Source organism: Paralichthys olivaceus, chromosome 7 (assembly GCF_024713975.1).
Source record: "Paralichthys olivaceus isolate ysfri-2021 chromosome 7, ASM2471397v2, whole genome shotgun sequence".
Taxonomy (NCBI): domain Eukaryota; kingdom Metazoa; phylum Chordata; class Actinopteri; order Pleuronectiformes; family Paralichthyidae; genus Paralichthys; species Paralichthys olivaceus.
The window spans coordinates 610001-630209 of NC_091099.1; the positions used below are offsets into that span (position 1 = coordinate 610001).

Consider the following 20209-nt stretch of genomic DNA (forward strand, 5'->3'; position numbering starts at 1 on the left):
CATTCTGAAGCAAAGAGGGATTTTAACTTGTTATCAAGCACCACTGGACCTCAGGCTTCAGACACGCAGACGCACAAGACCTGTGGCAGCAGGGACCAGGACCCCGAGGGACCAGGACCCAAGGGACCAGGACCCCGAGGGACCAGGACCCCGAGGGACCAGGACCCCGAGGGACCAGGACCCCAAGGGACCAGGACCCAGAAAAACTCTTCATATTTGATTTACATAAAATCTATAAAAACTAAAGTGAGGATAAAGCTCCAGCAGAACAGGGGACATGTAAACCATGTGACGTCTACGACCTCAACGATAAATTAAAAAATAAAAGCATCCCTCACAGTTGAAACAGATCTACAGCATAGACTAAATAAAGATGGACAACATGACAACTCCCTAAAAGTGAAGCCAAATCATCTCCATCGCCCCCTGGTGTCTGCCTGCAGCATATGTCATAAACTTCCACCGTGTTAGCAGATGGGACATGAACCAAACTGAAACATCAGAGCAGAGGTTGAATAAATGTTTCAGGTGTCAGACGTCATCACCACTAGATCGTTCCTATCGGAGATATGTAGTGTCGTCCATCTTTATTTACAGTCTTTGATCTACAGGCACAATGTTCTGGAAAAATCTGCTTCATAGTTTATAATCACTGCTCGTTGTAACTGTTTCGGCCAAAAGTATGTGGACACGAGCGCAGCCCGAGAAAAAACACTCGATTCTTCCAAATACATTTCTGTGGGTTTAAAAGAGAACGTTGAAAACCTTTAACCTTAAAGTTACTGGATTTGTGAAGACAGGAGCTTTCGCCTGCTTTTCAAACAGAACATGGGTGAAGACGTCATGTCTACAACACGCTCCAAAACATACATGTCTGACAGGTCACATGACTAACAACACGTTAGACGCACTGAGCCTGATGACGACATCGCTCTGCTTCATTTTAAAATGCGACAGACGTGAAACCAGTGTTTTCAAATATCACAAAACCTTTTCCCATTCTTTGAACCTCGGGGGGCGTCCACATACTTTGGGCCAAATAGATAATTTAATTAAAACAAACTAAGGAGGAAAAATATTTTCACCCATAAATGTTCCCAAACAAACCTTTAAAATAAAATGAATTAAAACCCTGATCAGTTTAATCCACGTGACAAAACTCTTCATATTAAAAGAATCACGTGACAGACGATACAGGAAGCAGCTGAGGTCGGTCGTCTCTTGGCTCATTCATTCATTACGTCTCATCGTGTCTCCGACACACTTCACGCTCAGAGTCATAGTGTCGCCACGGAAATAAGGCAAAAAACAAACAACATGACGCTGTCTCCGTCTGCGCTCGCCGCCGCTGCAGGTCTGTTCCTTCAGAGACGCAGACAAAACAAACTGCGGCTGCTGGTATTTAGCAATTAATACTTAAAATAGAAAAACACACTTTTTAATTTATAAAAATGCTCAAAAACTTTTAGCACTGAACCATTGTCCTCAGCACCGTTTGGATTCGTTAGAAAATTATAAACTCTTTAAAAAGCACAAAGCGTCTCAATGGAACTCCACAAACTCCTCCAGCGTCTTGGGGATCTGGTTGCGGTACGTGATCTGGTGCTGCCGGACGGCGCGCGCCGCCAGGCACTTCAGGCTCATCTTCATCTGTGTTTTCAGAAGGATCTCCGAGACGCCCGTGGTGCTCTTGTCCAGCGGCGTCTTCTTCTGCTTGTTGGTCATGTCCGTGTGAGCGCCAGCCTCCACCAGGTTGATGATAATGGCGTGAAGAGTGAGGAAGTCGCTGATTGGCCGGTTGTACTGGACAATGACATGCAGTGGGGTGTTGCCCTCATGGTCAATGGCGTTGACCTGTGCGCCACAGTCCAGCAGCAGCTTGGTGACCTGGGCGTTGGGGAAGCTGCAGACGTCGTTGGTGTGGAAGTCATCCACCGGCGTGGTGGAGCTGATGGCCAGGTGCAGCAGCGAGGAGCCCTCTCGTGACCGCGGGTCCAGCTGGATCAGGTCGTAGATGTGCTTGTTGATTACGGCGCGCTCGTTGTCGCTGCAGCTGGTTTTGGTGGAGATGCAGGTCAGGTACAGGAAGGTAAAAACATTTGACTCGTAATTGTCCAGGGTCTGCGGCAGCTCAGACTCTGCCGCCGCTTCCACTCGAGTCATGCTGCGCTGAATCTCCAACACGCTGCAGCTCAACACCTGCTCCACGGCCGAGGCAGTAACCTGCTCCTTCAGGTGCACCATCTGGGAGAAGACCTGGGCGAAGCGCAGCAGGTCCTTGTGCGTGTTGCGGTTTCCTTTCTGCCGCAGGCGAAGCGCATGAAGCCACAGTTTGATGCACTGGTCAAACTCCATGTTGTCAGCATAGACAGCACCGCGATAGATGATGGGGTGTGACACGTCAATATTGTCCGAGCCCAGGATTCGCTCCCGGATCATCAGCCCCTCCATGTGCAGGGCGTCCCGGTCCGCCCTGATGGTCTCCAGGTCGTGCAGTGTCTGGCACTCGCTACGCCCCCCATAGGCCTCGATGGGTGGCAACAGCTCTTTGGCGATAATGTTTTCTGGGTTATGGTACCGTTGCATCATGGCCGTGTGCAGGTAGTGGTACGTCTTCTGGATGTCGTAGTTCTCCCTGTCGTTGGCGAATGAGGCGCCGAGCAGTTCCAGGGCCTCGATGCGGCTGCCGGGGTCACAGTCGGCGTGCGCCAGCAGCAGCTCCACCACATCAGCTTTGCAGCTTTCTGCAGCGACCTTCAGCGGCGTCATGCCGTGTCCATTCACCACCATGGCTGCCTGGCATCGCACCAGCTCTTTCACTATGTCCAGATGTCCCGCCTCTGCAGCAAAGTGCAGGGCGGTGGCGCCGCAGTGCGCCTTTGCGTTGGGGTTTGCCCCTCGCTCCAGCAGGAATTTGACTACGTCCGTGTGCCCCTTATAGGCGGCGATCATCAGGCAGGTGTTGTTGTACTTGTTAGTGATGCTGATGTCTGCATCGTGTTCCACCAGGTACCGCACGATGTCCAGACGGCCATCAAAGCAGGCGGCCCGCAGCGGGGTGGAGTTAGTGATGGTGGTGTGGTTCACGTTAGCCTGGTGACTCACGAGCAGGCGCACCACATCAAAATGTCCCGCTCCGGACGCACACCACAGAGCTGTAGCTCCATCTATGACGTAGCTGTAGAACAGAGAGACAGAAGGTTACGACTGAAAGAAGACAGACGAGGAGGACGTTCACAGTCTCTTCTCATCTCATCCTGTGATTGTGGCGGCTCTTCTCCAGGCTGAGCCGCTCTCACTCAAAACATGACTGAGTTCAAACGTAGTGTTTAATGTCCGAATTAACCAGATTCTTAAAGTTCAGGTTTCACTTCCTGTCAAGTAGGAAACATCAAAGCAACGTTCAGGGTTTAATGTCAATCACTGGCTGGTTGCTACTTCAAAATAAAAGCATTGTTGGTAATCAATGAAGTATCTGAACTCATGCTGGCTCTTACCCGTCAAACCGAACCGTGCCGGTCTGTTCCGTGTCCACCCGGTAGTGGTCCAGGAGCAGCCGGACCACTTTGTCGTGTCCGTTCCGGGCAGCGATGATGAGCGGGGTGGATCTCTGACCGGACACCTGGGTCACGTAGCTGAGCAGGAAGCGGGTCTCCGCCTCGGAGTGGTTGAGCAGCAGCGCGGCCAGGGTCAGGACTCGACCCTCGCTGGCTGCCTTGTACACGTAATCGGCCAGAGACTCCATGTGAGCGGGGCAGGGAGCCCGGACCCCCGCTTTCCTCGCAGCTGACGGCCGCAGTGTCCACTCCTCCAAAACAACCCGCCTCCCATTAAACTGTCGACACCGACCCAGAGCTCACATGAAACGGGGATGTGCTGCCTGACAGCCGCGAGAGAAACGCAGAGGAGCCGGCGGGGGGAGGGGGGACCTGCGGCGCTGAGTCCGGGTCCTGAGCTTCTGTCTCCGGACGCTGAGCACCAGCTGAACGGGTAGCCGGTTAGCTCAATGCTAACAGTAGCACATTAGCTTGATTACAACGGACAGTTTCCTGCTCCGGGTGAAATAAAAGTGAAGCATCGTCTCCGGCTCTGAAGACTCGTCCTCTGCTCAAGGTTCGGAGACAAAAGTCCAAACGACGCGAGAGACTCGGACTCGGACTCGAACACTTTCACCTTCCGTTAGCTCGTCATGCACCGGAAGCTCCCGTCCACCGGAAAAATACTTCCGACTGCAACTGCGTGCTGCTTCAGTTCCGCGGCCTGAACCTGAGTCACTGTTTCCACGGACGAAACTGAAAGAGCACAAGAAGAAGAGGATCAACACATGGACCAATAAAGACCTGAGACACATTTTTAATTAGAGTCATAACTAGAACAAGAGTTATTTACATCACACTTCATACAGTTCAAATTACAATTTCATTCAAAACCAAGTCATGAAATCTGAGCTAAAGACAATTATTATAAAATATCAAATGTAAAATCAGGATTGCTAAAATTAAAAGTGTCTTTGAACAAATGAGTGAGTCAGATTGTTGCTTTAAAACATTTATAGATTCTAAACTTACATTTAACCAACAGACATCGTCACTGATGTATTTTAAACCCTTTTTGTTCAGAAATGTGTTTTTGGTATCGACCGTTATTGTAGATTTCAAACAAGATGAAAAAGGAAAAAAGGGAATTTTGTTCTCACTCATCACCTTGTACAACATGTCAGGGTTAATATTTTACAACGGCAGGAAAGAGGAATCGATCCAGGAATCTACATTCAACCTTTATTTCATCTTGTATTAAACACCATGATTCAGTTGGTCTGACGTGTCTGAGGAGTCCGACAACACAACTGCAGTTAATGAAGAGAGTGGAATCACACAGTGATTCTGTCTTTCAGGGTTTTCAGATGAGATCAGAGCCTGAAGAGACGTCAGTGAGTTTCCACTGTGGAGAATCATCCCCACTCTATTGATGTGCACATTCATACAAGGAAAATATAACACACACATACATTTGTATTTTATTATAGAAATCATGTCTTAATAGTGTTGTTGTGTATAGTGTTGTGTAGTGAATAGAGGTGTGGAGCTGTTGAGTCTCGGTGCAGCAGGTAAAGTGAGATAAACTGTGGGATCTTATTTCCATCTGAACAGATCTGTGAGTGAAAACTGTCACATGATCACAGTCTTTTCAGTCGTTTCTCCTGTGACCCAGTTTCTGTTCAAGCAAATGAAAACATGTTGTGCAGGTTTTCATCCTCAGCTGGAGCATAAGCTTCTAACTGGTTCAATCTGAAACCAGATGTGTGATAAAACAATGGGAGGAGGCTCACACAGATTATCAGATTATCTCACGATGAATCTCACCAAGAATCATTTCAGTCCGGGCGTGAGACGTCGTCTTCAACGCTGGAAGAAAAAGAAGAGAGAACATTAAAAAATTATAAATTCAAGACCAAGGATTTACCCGTGCTGTGATTGGTTTCCCCAGAGGCAGGTAGATACTGGCAGTATTTGAATAAGACAAGCAGACGAAGACATGCAGCCGTCCGTCAGGAAGAGGCCGAGCTCAGGTCTGCGTGCAGCGATGTTCATGTGCAGGTTTGTTAAATGAGTTTTTCATAATGAATCCCAGCTTTAATGAAGTGTTGCAGTAAAACCTCCCGAGCGTCACAGCTCTGAGACGTTTAAAGGTTCCTGCAGCTCGTCACTGAAAACTCAGGGTCAGAGTCACTTTCTCCTCTCTGTTCACATGAGGTGAAAACTCAGCTGGAAACTCATTTCACGAGATCATTTCAGGCTTCGTTCACAGACGCAGGACGAACGAGGGGGCTGCAGCGCCTCCTGCTGGCAAACAGCTGTAACTGTTAACATTTTAAGATCTAACTTTGGAACATTCAATGTATTTTCCATGTTTCCTCATCAATGCACAAAGTAGAATGGGACATAGATGTAGACGTTGATGGGGTCATTGATTTTAGTCATGTTGATAGTATGTTAGATATGTTAGGTCCCGGTCCTCTAAACCAGAATCAAGACACTAATTGATGCAAAAAGATGTGAATTTATTATTCACCCAAAAATGAAAGGTGACAATAACACGATAATCCCTGAGGGAGAGCTCAACAACAAACAAGAGAAACGACATTCACACGTCAACTACTGTAAGAAGTCAGGTGATGAGTCACTGATGAGTCACTGATGAGTCACTGATGAGTCACTGATGAGTCAGTACACCCTCCGACCTCGGGACTGTTCTGTTTTCTTGTTGTTTAAAGCTCCTCCCCTCCGATCACGCCCCCTGTGATGTTTCCATGCTGTTACCTGTTGTGGGCGGAGCCAGGTGGCGCCTCATTTAAAGCACATCTGATGTCACCTGTGTTCTTCTTGTCCTGCAGCCGCTCGGCGAGTTCTGCAGAGACGGTTCTGCCGAAGCTTCGGTTCCACCTGGACCTCTGGCTCAGCTTCACCGTCCAGAACTGGGTCCTGGATGTGGGCCGACCTGTTGTCATGGTAACGGGATGATGACAGGATCTTTCTTTAGTTGTTTTCCTCTTCAGACTGAATCATATGAGATTTTAAGCTAAAGCTTCAAGATCAGTTTCTGATTTTCACGTTTCATTTCTCTGACAAACCCCCGACCCAACTGTCATCACGTCACAACATGGCGGCTCCAGTACTTTTCATGTGTCGTCCATCTTTACTTCAGCGTCACTGATAGTCTCTGTCTATCAATAGATAAACACTGAAATGAATCAGTCATGAATGGAGTCATCGTCTGAATCAGAAATAAAGCAAAAATAAAACTTTGACATTTTTTCTTCCGGCAGCTCGTCCTCCCAGCGAACCTGTTTCCTCTGAACCGTCCTGGTGCAGCGGAACTTCTCCACGTTCTCTACAGTGTCACGGCTCCGCTCATCCTGCTCAAAGTAACTGCATCAGAACACGTCACGCTGAGCACGTCAAGCTGAACACGTCACGCTTAACATGTCATATACAGAACACGTCATTCTACACATGTCATACAGAACACGTCATTCTATACATGTCATACAGAACACGTCATTCTAAACATATCATACTGAACACGTCATACAACATCTGTTCTCCATTTCAGATGCTCGAGCGCAGTCCCAGGATTCTGCCCCTCCCCATCGTCCACCTCGGCATCATCTTCATCGTCATGGGAACCAGCTTCCACCTGGTGGCCGAATCCATCCGTTGTCGGCTCGTGTTGATTGGCTACGAGCTGCACCTGTCAGTCAGAGAGAACCCGGTGATGAAGGAGCTCAGACCCTCCTCATTGGTGGGTACCGGATCAGACGCCATGATGTCATCAGAGAGAGCTGGACGATGATTAGTTGTGAAAATTGTGAACTTCCAGCAAACGACGTCTCCGTGGCAACATGGTGAATTTGAATGTTTTGCGAAGCAAAGGAAGAAACTCTCATAGACATAGCGCCACCTACTGGAAACATGAAGAACACCTCATGTAACAATCATCATTTCATTGAAAGAGTCATTGTCTGGTTCAGGCTTCAGTGATCTCAGTTTACACGTTAACACGCCTGGAAACACGTCACGGGACCGTTCACAAATATAAAATACTAAATGACTGCATCACATAATTAAATAAGAAGGTGGAGTCAGCAGTGAGGTCACATCTGGAACATCTGGCCTGACTGAAGTCTTTTCATTTTGCAGATTGATGTTTTCGAGTTCGTGTTTCACTTCGACGACTCTCTGGGTCACCTGATGTGGTGAGATGATCTGAAATGATTTTCAGTTCACAGATCATTTACACACGACGCTCAGGTAACAAGACGCATCAGCGGCTGCTCGATGTTTTCACGTGATGTGAAGGTTTGTGGAAATGAACCATGATCACGTGTTGCTGCCGTCTCAGATTCACAAAGATAAAAAATGTCCTTCTCTGAGAATTCATAATAATCAACGTTGAGTGACAGTTTCTGATCGATGATGGAGCGAGAGAAGACGTGATCTTTAGAGAAGAAGGTTTGAGCCTCTCTCTCTCTCTCTTCTGCCTGTTTTCCAGGTACGTTCCTCTGTTCCTCATCCTCCTGCTCTTCTTCAGTGGTTGTTTCTGCCGCAGGACGCAGGTGGACAGGATGACCCCAGCAGCCTGGACGCTCCTCGTTCCAAACACCACCTACTACTGGTCAGACGGCTGTACTGCTTCTGTAGATTCTAACCAGAGGGTTCTGTTCTGACCCATCAGGCAGCCACTTCAGTATTATTATTATTCATAATCACAATGTTATTATCATTCATATTATCATTCATAATAATAATATTATAATCATTCATATTATTATCAATAACACAACAACACAAGAGTCATGCCAACAACAGGATGAAGTCAAAGTTCCAGCAGGAAGTTGATTCATCACGACCTCAGACACTGTCCCCGTGTTCCTGACAGGTTCCTGGTCACTGAAGGACAAACCTTCATCCTCTTCCTCTTCACCTTCTTTGCAATGGCCGCCACAGTGATGCACCAGAGGGGGCGGGGCCTGGTCCCCGACAGTAACGGCCTCTTCATGCTCCACAGGTGAAGTCATGGGAACAAACATACACATGAACTCTGGAGTTTGTGTTTCTCATGTGAAGAAGAAGCAGATCCTCTCATATAACATGTATATATTTATATTATATAAAATACTATAAGACTTCATGTCCATCACATGTTAGAAACCTCAGAGACACGTCCACTCGCTCACTGACAAGTTTACAGATGTTTGACTAGAGGCTGCAGGAGAAGATCCAGAGACACTGACTCAGACATGTGTTCTCACACACAGAACACGTGAGGGACACGTCAGGAACACGTGAGGGACACGTCAGAAACATGTGAGGGACACGTCAGGAACACGTGAGGGACACGTCAGGAACACGTGAGGGACACGTCAGGAACACGTCAAAACTCCAGTTCATGTCTGAAAGCATCTTTTATACATACATGTTATAATGCTGGTGAGGAGTAGCCCTCAGTCAGTAATGTAATTAGTCAGAACACCTGAGAACGACCTCATCAATTATTACAGGACACACACACTCACACACACACACACACACACTCACACACACACTCACACACTCACACACTCACACACACACACACACACACTCACACACACACACACACACACACACACACACACACACACACACTCACACACACACACACACACATACACACACACACTCACACACACACACACACACACACACACTCACACACACACACACACACACACACACATACACACACACACACACATACACACACACACTCACACACACACACACACACTCACACACACACATCGTTCAGACAACAGGAGTATTCACGTCTCCTGACGAGGACGAGAGCCTGATTGAACTTGTGGATCCAGTTTCTCTGCAGCTCTGCTCCTGGTGCTGATCTGGGTGATGTGTCTGTGGAACGACGACGTCCTGAGGAGGAAACACCCGGGGCTGATCTACGTCCCGCAGCCTTGTGCTGTCTACACGCTGCACCTCCGCCAGGTCAACTCCACCTGGACATGAACCGCTCATCTGACTCGGTGTTCGACGTTAACGCTCCGCAGCTACGAGGTTTCATCAGGACGAACATAATAACTTTGTTCTGCCGGTGATATTCAAATGTTACGTTGGTGTCACACAGACGAACAATCAGACCTTGAGGATAAAGTTTTGAAAGTGAAGTTTTTTCACACTGAACCACAGATAAACGTAGAAACTGTGAGTTCACTGTGACCTTTCACCTTCGTCTGCTCTGAGGTCAGTTCCTCTGTGATGATTCTTCAGATCTTCATCGCTCCCTCCAGCTGGCTCCATGAGCAGAGTTCCTCTGAGCAGAGCGTCTCTCAGGATGATGGAGAACGAGTCCGCGTGAGCGGAGCGGTTTATAAACAGAGTGAAGTTAGAAACTTTGTGTTCATCCTACCTGGTTCCTCTGCACTGAAGAGTTTTCATCAACTCAAGCTTCTTCTTTCTGACTCGTGTGTGTGTGTGGTTTATATAAGTTTGATTTACTGAGCTGATGTTTCAGAGTCACACAATCTTCAGACCCGAGTTCACAACCTTTCAAAATAAAAGCTCTGTACACACAAAAAGTGTTGCTATGAGTGTTGTTGCCATGACAGAGATCCTCACCTGCATCACCCGTGAATCTGAGTCGGTCCGATAGTGAAATAAAGAAGAAATGATCAGTTTATCTGAGGACGTAGAAGGAGACATGTCCACAGACTGAGGACGATGCTTCAGACTAACAGACTTCAGATGCGTTTGTGTTTTATCTGAAAACAAAGCTTTTATTTGAGATGATCAGGTCCTGACATCTCCCCCTCCTCCCCCCCACCTCACTGTCTCCTCCGTCCATCTCCCTCCTCATCTTTCACCAGGATCAGGTTCCTGAGCTGAGGAGCAGCCGTCACAGCAGAGCGCTGCCGGCCTGAACCACGATGGTGAGATTACTCCTGAGCTTTCATCCAGACTTCACCTCCGCTCTCTGTTCACGCTGTTCTCCCTCTTTCATCGCAGGCAAAGTTCCTGACCCAGGATCAGATAAACGGTAAGACTCGTCCAGAGAATCACTCCATCATTCCAGTCAGCTCATCTTCCTGTGGTTTTAATAGAATGGTCACTCTCAGACGCAGCTTCGTCCTCAGACGCAGAGTTTTCAGTTTCCTGCCTCAGGACAAAGCAGCACTTGTTCCCCTCAGTGATGTCATCGGCTCCACTGACCTGAAACAGTTTTTAATGAGGACACGATGCCGGTTCTTCTGTCCGACTCTTGTTTCTCTAAACTGTGTTTCAAGTTTATTTACTGGTTAAATCACCAGAACGTGTTCGTGTGAGTTCGATGATCAGATTCATCTTTTAGTCGTTAGAGGTTCTGAAACTGGAGAAAAATACACGTCACAGTATTTTTAAGACCGAAAGATTTTTAATGTACGAAGAAAAAGATGGAGACGCACAGCGCCTCCTGTTGGTGCAGTGTGAACGTGCAGCGCCTCCTGTTGGTGCAGTGTGAACGCACAGCGCCTCCTGTTGGTGCAGTGTGAACGCGCAGCGCCTCCTGTTGGTGCAGTGTGAGCGCACAGCGCCTCCTGTTGGTGCAGTGTGAACGTGCAGCGCCTCCTGTTGGTGCAGTGTGAACGTGCAGCGCCTCCTGTTGGTGCAGTGTGAACGCGCAGCGCCTCCTGTTGGTGCAGTGTGAGCGCACAGCGCCTCCTGTTGGTGCAGTGTGAACGTGCAGCGCCTCCTGTTGGTGCAGTGTGAGCGCACAGCGCCTCCTGTTGGTGCAGTGTGAACTTTGCTCAGTGTGTCTCTTGAACTCGGTGTCTCTCGTTGTCGCTGCAGAGTTTAAAGAGTGTTTCTCTCTGTACGACTCCCAGCGGAGAGGGAAGATCAGAGCTCAGGAGCTGATCACAGTGATGAGATGTCTCGGGTCCAACCCCACCCCCTCCGAGGTCCAACGACACCTGCTGAGCCACAACATAGGTACATCAGTTCATCTGTCCACCTGTCCTTCTGTCCACCTTTACCCTCGTCCACCTGTCCATCTGTCCACCTTGACCCTCGTCCACCTGTCCTTCTGTCCACCTTTACCCTTGTCCACCTGTCCTTCTGTCCACCTTGACCCTCGTCCACCTTTACCCTCGTCCACCTGTCCTTCTGTCCACCTTGACCCTCGTCCACCTTGACCCTCGTCCACCTGTCCGGTCTGATCCAAAGTTTAACACATGTTGTTTTTACAGCGACGTTCAAACACAGAAAACAAATCTCGTCTGAGAAACTGAATCTTTAAGCTAAAAATAAATTCATGACTGAAACATGGCTCCTGTGCGTCAGTGCGTCACAGAGAACCAGAGGAAACACTGACGGCAGCAGTTCGGTCTGATAACAGCTCTGCTGTGGATCGACTTCATCATCATCTTCATCTTCATCATCATCATCATCGTGGTCGTGGTCGTGGTCGTGGTCCACGGGACCAAACGTTATAAAATCATCATCTTGACTTCATGTGGTGACGGAGTCCTACACTTCAACACTAAGATGTAGCTCTGACACTACGAACAACCCAAGATGCAACACTGTAAAAAAATATAGCCGTGGTTGCCATAGCAACAGCAGGATAAACTCATCAGTTCATGGAGACGTCGGCTGAAAAACATTTTCCTTCCCAGTTAAAGTTTGATGAAGTTGACTTTAATATTTCGGTGTTTGCTGAGGTTTGCTCGTCTCGTTATCTTTGTGTGATTCATGTTTAACGAGGTTTCATTAACTGCTCAGTTTGTTTAACACGTGTAAACTTTACATTCGGTTTTATTGTGTTTCTGTTTGAACAACTTATTCCATTTACACTATTCCATATTACACAACACCCCCCCCCCCCCCCCTCTCCTCCTGCTGTGACCTCGTTTCTCCTGCGTTGATCAATAAACATTGTTCTTCAGGTGAAACTGCCGACGACCGGATGGACCCAGTGAAATTAAATCATTAAATCTCCGCAGGTCGGGGGGGGGATCTGGACTTCTCCACCTTCCTGAGCGTCATGCACCGGCAGCTCCAGCAGGAGGCGCCGGAGCAGGAGATCCTGGAGGCCCTGAAGATGGCCGACAAGGAGCACAAAGGCTTCGTCCTGGCCACTGAGCTGCGAGCGACACTCACCGGGCTCGGAGAGAAACTGACGAACAGAGAAGGTGAAAGAGATTAATCTCATTCCAAATATCATCTCTGGATCACGTCGTGTTTAATCCTGTGATCACATGAACTGAAGATTATCTTTCTTCCATTATTCTGCTCTTCATCTCAACGTCTGCACAAAGAGTCCGGAGGAGAACTGATAATAACTGAGATTATGTTGGATTTAAAAACTACTGATGAGTCATAATAATGCTGGATATCTGAATAAAGTATTTCAGCCTCTTTCCTCCACAGAACCTCTTTGTATGTATATGTCAGTAGCTCTCACTTCACACAGCGTGAATATGAGTGAACGCAGAGTTTAGATTGAGTTTAGATTGAGAGCTCAAGAAAATCTGAACATGAAATCCACCTGTTGTCAAACTGAAAGAAGAGGAAAGAGGAAGGAAGTTTGTGAAATGTTCACTGCTTCATCAAAGCAGATGTTGATTGACAGCTGTGTCTGTGTTTTCAGTGGACGAGCTGCTGAAGGAGGCGGGTGTTGGGGCAGATGGGCGGGTCCATTGTGAACAGTTTGCTAAAGCGGTGACGCGCTCGTCTGCAAAACACTGACATCGCCGCCCACATCATCGCTGCGGTGACGACCTTCTCCTGTTAGAGGTCATCCGTCATTGGACGTTAATCTGGTACACGAGGCTCCGTCCATTCAATTAGTGTGATCGTGCTCAGGCTGAGGTTGAGCGCCCTCTGCTGGCTCACAAGGCAAACTTTACACAGTAGACGTATATTTTTAATTTGAACGGTTCAGTTCAGTTTGAATTTGGCGTCATGTGACTCAATATCAATAAAAATGAAATTAACAGACAAACAGAGTTTTTATTTATTTCATCATATCAGGTGACAGATGTGATCTTCTGGCTGCTCCTCTTGTTAATGTCCTTGTGTGAGACATATAAAACAAATGTGACGTCAAACTGGACAAACACTTTTGACCTTTCCGACAATCAAACACTGACACATGCACAAAGAGGATGTGACGCCACCAACAGGCGACCAAATGAACTGCAGCATGTCCTTGATGAACAGAACAGATTCCTGCAGGTTTGATAAACTGCAGATAGATTCAGAACAGCTGCATCACTCGTGTGTTTTTTATCAGAGTTCATTATTTCATCTCCGGCCTGAAGTTGGTTCTGTGATGTAACACTGATCCAACTCTTTCCATCATCTTCCTGTATGACGACATATTTGCTCTGCACACACAGTTTGGATTGAACATGTTATGAAGGATGTATTAAAGCGTCCTGTCATTTCCTGTTAGCACAGCTTCATGCAGCAGCCACCAGGAGGGTTTGTGGGCCGTGGTGAAAACAGCGGAACCTTCCTGCAGTAATTCACTGTGACATCTCTGCTCTTATGTAATCGCCCAGAGAGAAAGTGGATTTACCAGCACGTCTCATTTTTCTGTTTGAACCTGGTTCTGAAGGACGTTCAGAGCGTGAAGCTGATCTCTTCTTCATGTTTTGTGATTCACCAGGAATCTCATTGTCCTCAGGAGGAGGAGCCTCAGGGACGATGAGTCTCAGGTGTTTAACAGTTTGTCTGATTCACACTGAAATCACTGAGTTTATTCACATCAGCTGATTCTTTACGTCTGTCCAACTCCTGGACATGTCTCCTGAGGCCAGAGTCGAGCTCTCGATCATCCAGTCTCATCGACAGAGTCAGTGGCTGAAGTACATTCATATGTTTCTATTTATTGTGTATATTCCTTAAACTGAGGTAGTGCAGGCTCCTTCTTATTGTTTGCTCTTGTCTTTCTGACTCTTGCTGCTGTGACACGGTGAATGTCCCACTGAGGGACAATCAATTCAACACGCAGTACACATGTCCTGCCACTAGAGGTCTCTAAACCAATGACCGCATATAAAGTGAAGTGTTGGTGTGAGAGAGAGAGAAAAGAGAGAGAGAGAGACAGAGAGAGAGAAAGAGAGAGTGTGAGAGAGGGTGTGTGTGTGTGTATGAGAGAGAGAGAGAAAAGAGAGAGAGTGAGACAGAGAGAGAGAGTGAGAGAGGATGTGTGTGAGAGAGAGAGAGAGAGAGAGAGAGAGAGAGTGAGACAGAGAGAAAGAGAGGGTGTGTGTGTGTGTGAGAGAGAGAGAGAGAAAAGAGAGAGAGAGTGTGTGTGTGTGTATGAGAGAGAGAGAGAAAAGAGAGAGAGAGAGAGAGAGTGAGACAGAGAGAGAGAGAGAGAGAGTGAGAGAGGGTGTGTGTGAGAGAGAGAGAGAGAGAAAAGAGAGAGAGAGAGAGAGTGAGACAGAGAGAAAGAGAGGGTGTGTGTGTGTGAGAGAGAGAGAGAGAAAAGAGAGAGAGAGTGTGTGTGTGTGTGTGTGTGTGTGTGTGTGTGTGAGAGAGAGAGAGAGAGAGAGAGTGTGTGTGTGTGTGTGTGTGTGAGAGAGAGAGAGAGAGAGAGAGTGTGTGTGTGTATGTGTGTGTGTGTGTGTGTGAGAGAGAGAGAGAGAGAGGTTATGTGTGTGTGCGAGAGAGAGAGAGAGTGTGTGTGTGTGAGAGAGAGAGAGAGAGAGGTTACGTGTGTGTGTGAGAGAGAGAGAGTGTGTGTGTGTGTGTGTATGTGTATGTGTGTGTGTGTGTGTGAGAGAGAGAGAGAGAAAAGAGAGAGAGAGTGTGTGTGTGTGAGTGTGTGTGTGTGTTAATGGCTAGCTGGATCTTAACACACCACTAGTTTCCTGTTTCTGGGCCGTTTGCACTTTAATGTGATGAGCGAGTGACGGAGCTGCGTCTCGAGGTCAAAGTCCACGTCTGAGTTTATGGAGGATTTTACACAACACTGCTCTCATGTGAAGAAGCTGCTGACTCATGTTCTGATCCAGATACTTCTACACTTTTAGCTCATTAGAGTTAAAGCGAGACAGAAAAACCTTTGAGTGACTCTGGAGCTGAGACTCTGCGACGCTCACATCTCAAATATTCTCTCGTGAGGAAACTTAATTTAAAACTGAGTCTGGATTCTTCAGTCTGAAGACAAAACAACATTTAGAATCAGTTTTATTTCAGTTTTATTCCCTGGATCAGAAAAGTAACTGGATGAAATTTGGAAATAAAAGAAATCAAAATCTTCATCACTTCACAAATGTTGACGTTCTGCACCAGATGTTTTCATTCTTTCATTCTTGTGAACACGATAACTGAAGAACGCCTCGAGGGAATCTCTTCTAGTTTGGTGGAAACGTTCATTTGGACTCAAAGATGAACTCATTAGGTTTTGGTGGTCAAAGGTTAAAGGTCAAGGTGACTGTGTCTTAAAATCACATTTTTGACTGACTGTTTCTGGAACAGCTCCAGAGACTCTCTTCAAATGTGGCTCGAGCTTTCACTCAGACTCAGACTCAGAGGTCACTGACCTCACACAACATCTCTGGACCTGCTGACGGAAATTCTTCTGACTTGGTTCAAGTGTTGAAGACAACGGAGCGGAGGACGTTCAAGCTCAGGACGGAAACTCAAGTCTTCTGCATTAAAGTTTATCGGAAGTTTTATCTTTCATAACGATTTTCTAAGTTTGTGATTATTTTTGTCTTAATTACTTTACTGAAGTAAACGAGAATAAAGAAACAAACTCAAACAGACAGAAGCATTTGTAATAACAATTGTTTTTTTGAGAATTTACAAATTGTTGTGAGAAATGTAAACGTTTATATATTTATTAGAACAAATAGAAAATGTTTGTTTTACAGAAGAACACGTTCGGCTGGAGTTTGATACAAACTTTGCTGTCAACATTAAAACGTTCCATCCCGAGCACGCTGCAGATTTCTGTGTCTGAGAATCTCATGTTGTTCATGAAACTCCAGACCCCATTCTGATCTGAGGTCAGATCTGAAAACAGCTTATGTTGAAATGTGCTGCAGTTTACTGGAAGCTGATCGGCTGGAGTTTGTTCTTCAGATGCTGAATGATTTGACCAAAGAGCTGCAGCTTTAATGTGCAGACAGAGAGGAGGTGCTTCAGCTTCAAACCAAACTTCTCCAACTTAATGGACCTTGTGTCTAAACAGACACGATCTGTTTCCATGTGGAACAGAAACATTGTCCTCATCAGAGACTAAACTCTCCTGAACCCTGTCACTAACAGCACTCACACTGGACTCAGGTCAACACAGATGTTTTATTCTACAAACATTGACTTGAAGGTCGCATTGGCAGTTTTTTTTTACATTCAGTTACTCAAGCTTGTACATTTTACACATCAGCCACAACGAACGTCAATAAACTCCACAGAAAGATGTTTGAAGCAGCAGCTGGATCCTCCTGCAGGAGGAGGAGAGGACCGTGGCTCCTCCGCTCCTAAATAACGACATCAAGCAGCAGACAAATCCTTCACATCCCCAGACTCAGCTCCGCTCAGCTCCTCGCTGCAGAGCGCGGTCAGACGCAGGTGAAGCACAAAAGCAGCTGCTGGATGGTTTTACGCAACGCGCCTTTACGCGCAATTTACGCACAGTGGTTGATTGTTTCACACTTTTAAATTGTGATAAAAATACATTAAAATCCGTTGGATGAAAATCTAAAAACACTTATTACATCTGGGATGATTTCTCCGGTGCTTTACAGATTTTTTTTTTCTCCAGAAACGACGAACCCAGACATGATCTTGAGTTTGGAAACAGATCTCCAGTGAAGACCTGGAGTCCCTGATCCTCGTTAGTGGCTCATAAAGTGAAACATCGACAGTTTGTCTTTTCTCTGAAACTCTCTTCACCGCTGCAGCGCGTCCGTGTCGCACTGGTCCGTTAAAACCGACAGTCTGCAGTTCTCCGTCTCCACGTTGTTCAGCGGGATGACCACCTGCGTGTCGTCCGGCTCCGCTCTCACGGTCCCGGAGAACGGTCGCATGTGACAGGTGTTCGTCCCGGTGGGCGACGAAATCCTCCAGAACAGATCCTTCATCTTCTTCCTGAACTCCCGGCGCATCAGGCAGTACAGCACCGGGTTCAGGCAGCTGTTCGTGTGCGCCAGGCACACGGTCACCGGGTGCACGTACGTGTGCACCATGTAGTACGTCTTATCCCAGTTGACCAGGTTGAATTTGACCAGGACGCCCCAGAGGGTGATGGCGTGGTTGGGCATCCAGCAGACGAAGAAGGAGAGGACGACGATGGTGACGGAGCGGGTGACCCGGGACCTGCGCTTCACCTGGTTGTTGTTCATGCTGCGCAGGCGGACGAAGCGCAGCAGCAGCAGGTAACACACGGTGACGATGAGCATGGGGAACACGAAGGCCACCAGGATCTTCTGGAGGTGGTACAGCGCCAGCCACGACTGTCCGTCCGGGAAGCCCAGGAGGCACAGCCGCTCTCCGGCCACGCTCTTCACCGTGGAGAAGATCGCTGTGGGCAAAGAGGCCACGGTGGCGGACACCCAGAGCCCCGCGATCACCCAGCGCACAGGGCACACCCGCCGACGGGTTCGGTCCTTCAGCGCAGAGGCCACCGACCAGTAGCGGGTGACGCTCATGGCGGTGAGGAAGAACACGCTGGCGTACATGTTCATCACGGTCACGGACAGGATGATCTTGCACATGGCGTTTCCGAAGGGCCAGCTGAAGTCCAGGGCCGTGTCCACAGCCCAGAAGGGCAGAGTGAGCACGAACTGGAAGTCCGTGACCGCCAGGTTGAGGATGAACAGGTTGATGCTGGAGCGCTTCTTCCTGCCGCGGCGCACCTTCATCAGGAACAGCACCAGCAGGTTCCCCACCAGCCCGGCGGCGCACACCACCGAGTACACGATGGAGATGAGGATGCGCAGGGTCGGGGACCCGTCCGCCGGCACGTCGATGTCATCCAGGCTGCTGAAGCGGTCCTGTCCCGCGGCGGAGCGGTTCCAGGAGGACGTGGAGTTGTGGTTCAACAGCTCCGCCATCGTCTCCGGTAAACGACTCGAGTCCCGCAGGGCGCATCACCTGCTGCGCTCCCGGAGAGAAGAGGCTTCCGGCGCGGGCAGGTGCGCTCAGTGCCCGCGGCTCATGCCCCCCCACTCTCTGCTGTCACCGGGCACGAGGATCGAACCGGAGCTGCGCGCTGCTGCTGGGTCACTGCTGAGCCCGGCGCGCGCATGGCTCTTTATACCCTGCTCGTGCTCGAGGAGGCGCGTGCCCGACAGAGGCCTGGCGTGTTGTTTCAAGAGGAAGAAGCAGGGCCACACCTAGAGACTCAGGGGCCCCACAAAGTTCAGCCCCCCCAGCCCCTCCACACACACACACACACACACAAAGACACACACACACACACACACACACACACACACACACACACACACACACACACACACACAGACACATCATCAATATTTTCTTGTTTTCACAAAAGTTTACTTCAGAAACTTTGTAACTTTTGAAAAATCCACATCTTTTGATTGTTTTGAGGAATAAATGATCAAATTGTTGTGCGTAAGTGTATTTGTGTGTGTGTGTGTGTGTGTGTGTGTGTGTGTGTGTGTGTGTGTGTGTGTGTGTGTGTTTCAGAGGAAGAGAGTGGAGTCGGGGTTTGAATAAAAGAATAAATGCTCAGCTCAGAATAAACATTTGACTCAGTGAAGAAAAGTGTCAATCATATCGTGACGTTGTGTTGATATTCAGACAGATCAGTGACTGTCAGACGCTGAGTCAGTGTTGGTGTGTGTGTGTTGGTCTGTGTGTGTTGGTGTGTGTTTGTGTGTGTTGGTGTGTGTTTGTGAGAAGAGCGAACATTCAGTGAAGGAATGGATATGATTTAATTTGAAATGTAATAACTTCCTGTTCCTGGTTGATGGTTGAAGGTCAAAGTGTCATCAGTCACCGTGGTGACGTGATGACGTGTGGTTCTTAAAGGTTCCGTGTGTAGAATGTAGTGACATCTAGTGGTTTCTCTGTAAACTTCACATCCAGAAAAGTAAAATCCTTCATCTGCTTCAAACAGTTAAAAACCAGCAGGATCTAAAAACAGTATCATAAAATGAGACACTTCCTCATTCTTATCTTTGTACTGAAGATTTAATACGTTTGACCTGCTTCTCCCTGAACCATTGAAGTCCGTCTTTATCTTATCTCCCATCACAGACGCTGCTTCAGTCTGAGCCTCATTTAAAACCAGAGTTCACAGTCTCCACTGATCCACCGTTAAAGGGTCAATTTAAAATTCTCACTCTGTCTCTTCACCTCCTGTGTGACGAGGCCGATTAAAGATGGTGGCTCACATCTTCTCTTTGTACGCTCTCGTAGAATCCTGTCTTCTTAAGTCTCTGTGCAGTTTGTGGGTTCTTCGATAGAAACTACCAGAGACCAGATGAGGTGTGGGATTATTTTCTGTATCAAACAGAGATTTTAATGTTTTACCACAGTTTTTACAGTTTTTACAGTTTTAAATTCAGCGACTCGCCTCAGACCAACGTCGTCAGTGTTTGTCGGAGCAAACCACAGATTTCTTTAAAACATGACACAAACACTACGAACTCACGTTAGAACTAAGAAAACTAAACCACTCA

At 47.6% G+C, this 20209-nt stretch overlaps 4 protein-coding genes across 4 annotated transcripts in view; 2 read left to right on the forward strand and 2 right to left on the reverse strand.

The window, feature by feature from the left end:
• The window catches only part of fem1b (fem-1 homolog b), a 4695-nt gene extending 181 nt beyond the window's left edge, over positions 1–4514 (reverse strand). The window contains exons 1-2 of the mRNA XM_020112224.2: positions 3498–4514; positions 1–3178 (exon numbers count right to left, since the gene is read on the reverse strand). The exon at positions 1–3178 is cut by the window's left edge and continues 181 nt beyond it. Of these exons, the coding sequence (XP_019967783.2) occupies positions 1543–3178; positions 3498–3745 (1884 nt within the window). The 5' untranslated portion in view covers positions 3746–4514 and the 3' untranslated portion in view covers positions 1–1542. The remainder of the gene's footprint in view (positions 3179–3497) is intronic.
• Positions 4515–5062: 548 nt separating this feature from the next.
• On the forward strand, positions 5063–9329 carry cln6b (CLN6 transmembrane ER protein b). Its single transcript, XM_020112223.2, has 7 exons — positions 5063–5597; positions 6395–6509; positions 6827–6925; positions 7114–7302; positions 7701–7756; positions 8053–8175; positions 8440–9329. Exons 1-7 carry the CDS (start codon positions 5536–5538, stop codon positions 8570–8572), a joined length of 777 nt encoding a protein of 258 aa, XP_019967782.2. The 5' UTR covers positions 5063–5535; the 3' UTR covers positions 8573–9329.
• On the forward strand, positions 8515–13531 carry calml4b (calmodulin-like 4b). Its single transcript, XM_069528849.1, has 6 exons — positions 8515–8568; positions 10424–10486; positions 10563–10593; positions 11385–11525; positions 12539–12727; positions 13186–13531. Exons 2-6 carry the CDS (start codon positions 10484–10486, stop codon positions 13281–13283), a joined length of 462 nt encoding a protein of 153 aa, XP_069384950.1. The 5' UTR covers positions 8515–8568; positions 10424–10483; the 3' UTR covers positions 13284–13531.
• A 3306-nt stretch (positions 13532–16837) lies between these two features.
• LOC109645613 (relaxin-3 receptor 1-like) lies at positions 16838–18954 on the reverse strand. Its single transcript, XM_020111235.2, has one exon. The coding sequence runs from the start codon at positions 18608–18610 to the stop codon at positions 17447–17449; it is 1164 nt and encodes a 387-aa protein (XP_019966794.1). The 5' UTR covers positions 18611–18954; the 3' UTR covers positions 16838–17446.
• Positions 18955–20209: the final 1255 nt, after the last annotated feature.

Bases quoted from the DNA above. Each gene is read 5' to 3' on its own strand.
- cln6b (XM_020112223.2), top strand. From the start codon at position 5,536: ATGCAGCCGTCCGTCAGGAAGAGGCCGAGCTCAGGTCTGCGTGCAGCG. The intron at 6,926-7,113 runs GTAACTGCATCA...TCTCCATTTCAG, and splicing joins CTCCGCTCATCCTGCTCAAA to ATGCTCGAGCGCAGTCCCAG. The intron at 7,303-7,700 runs GTGGGTACCGGA...TTCATTTTGCAG, and splicing joins AGCTCAGACCCTCCTCATTG to ATTGATGTTTTCGAGTTCGT.
- calml4b (XM_069528849.1), top strand. The intron at 10,594-11,384 runs GTAAGACTCGTC...TTGTCGCTGCAG, and splicing joins GACCCAGGATCAGATAAACG to AGTTTAAAGAGTGTTTCTCT. The intron at 11,526-12,538 runs GTACATCAGTTC...AAATCTCCGCAG, and splicing joins CCTGCTGAGCCACAACATAG to GTCGGGGGGGGGATCTGGAC.
- LOC109645613 (XM_020111235.2), bottom strand. From the start codon at position 18,610: ATGGCGGAGCTGTTGAACCACAACTCCACGTCCTCCTGGAACCGCTCC.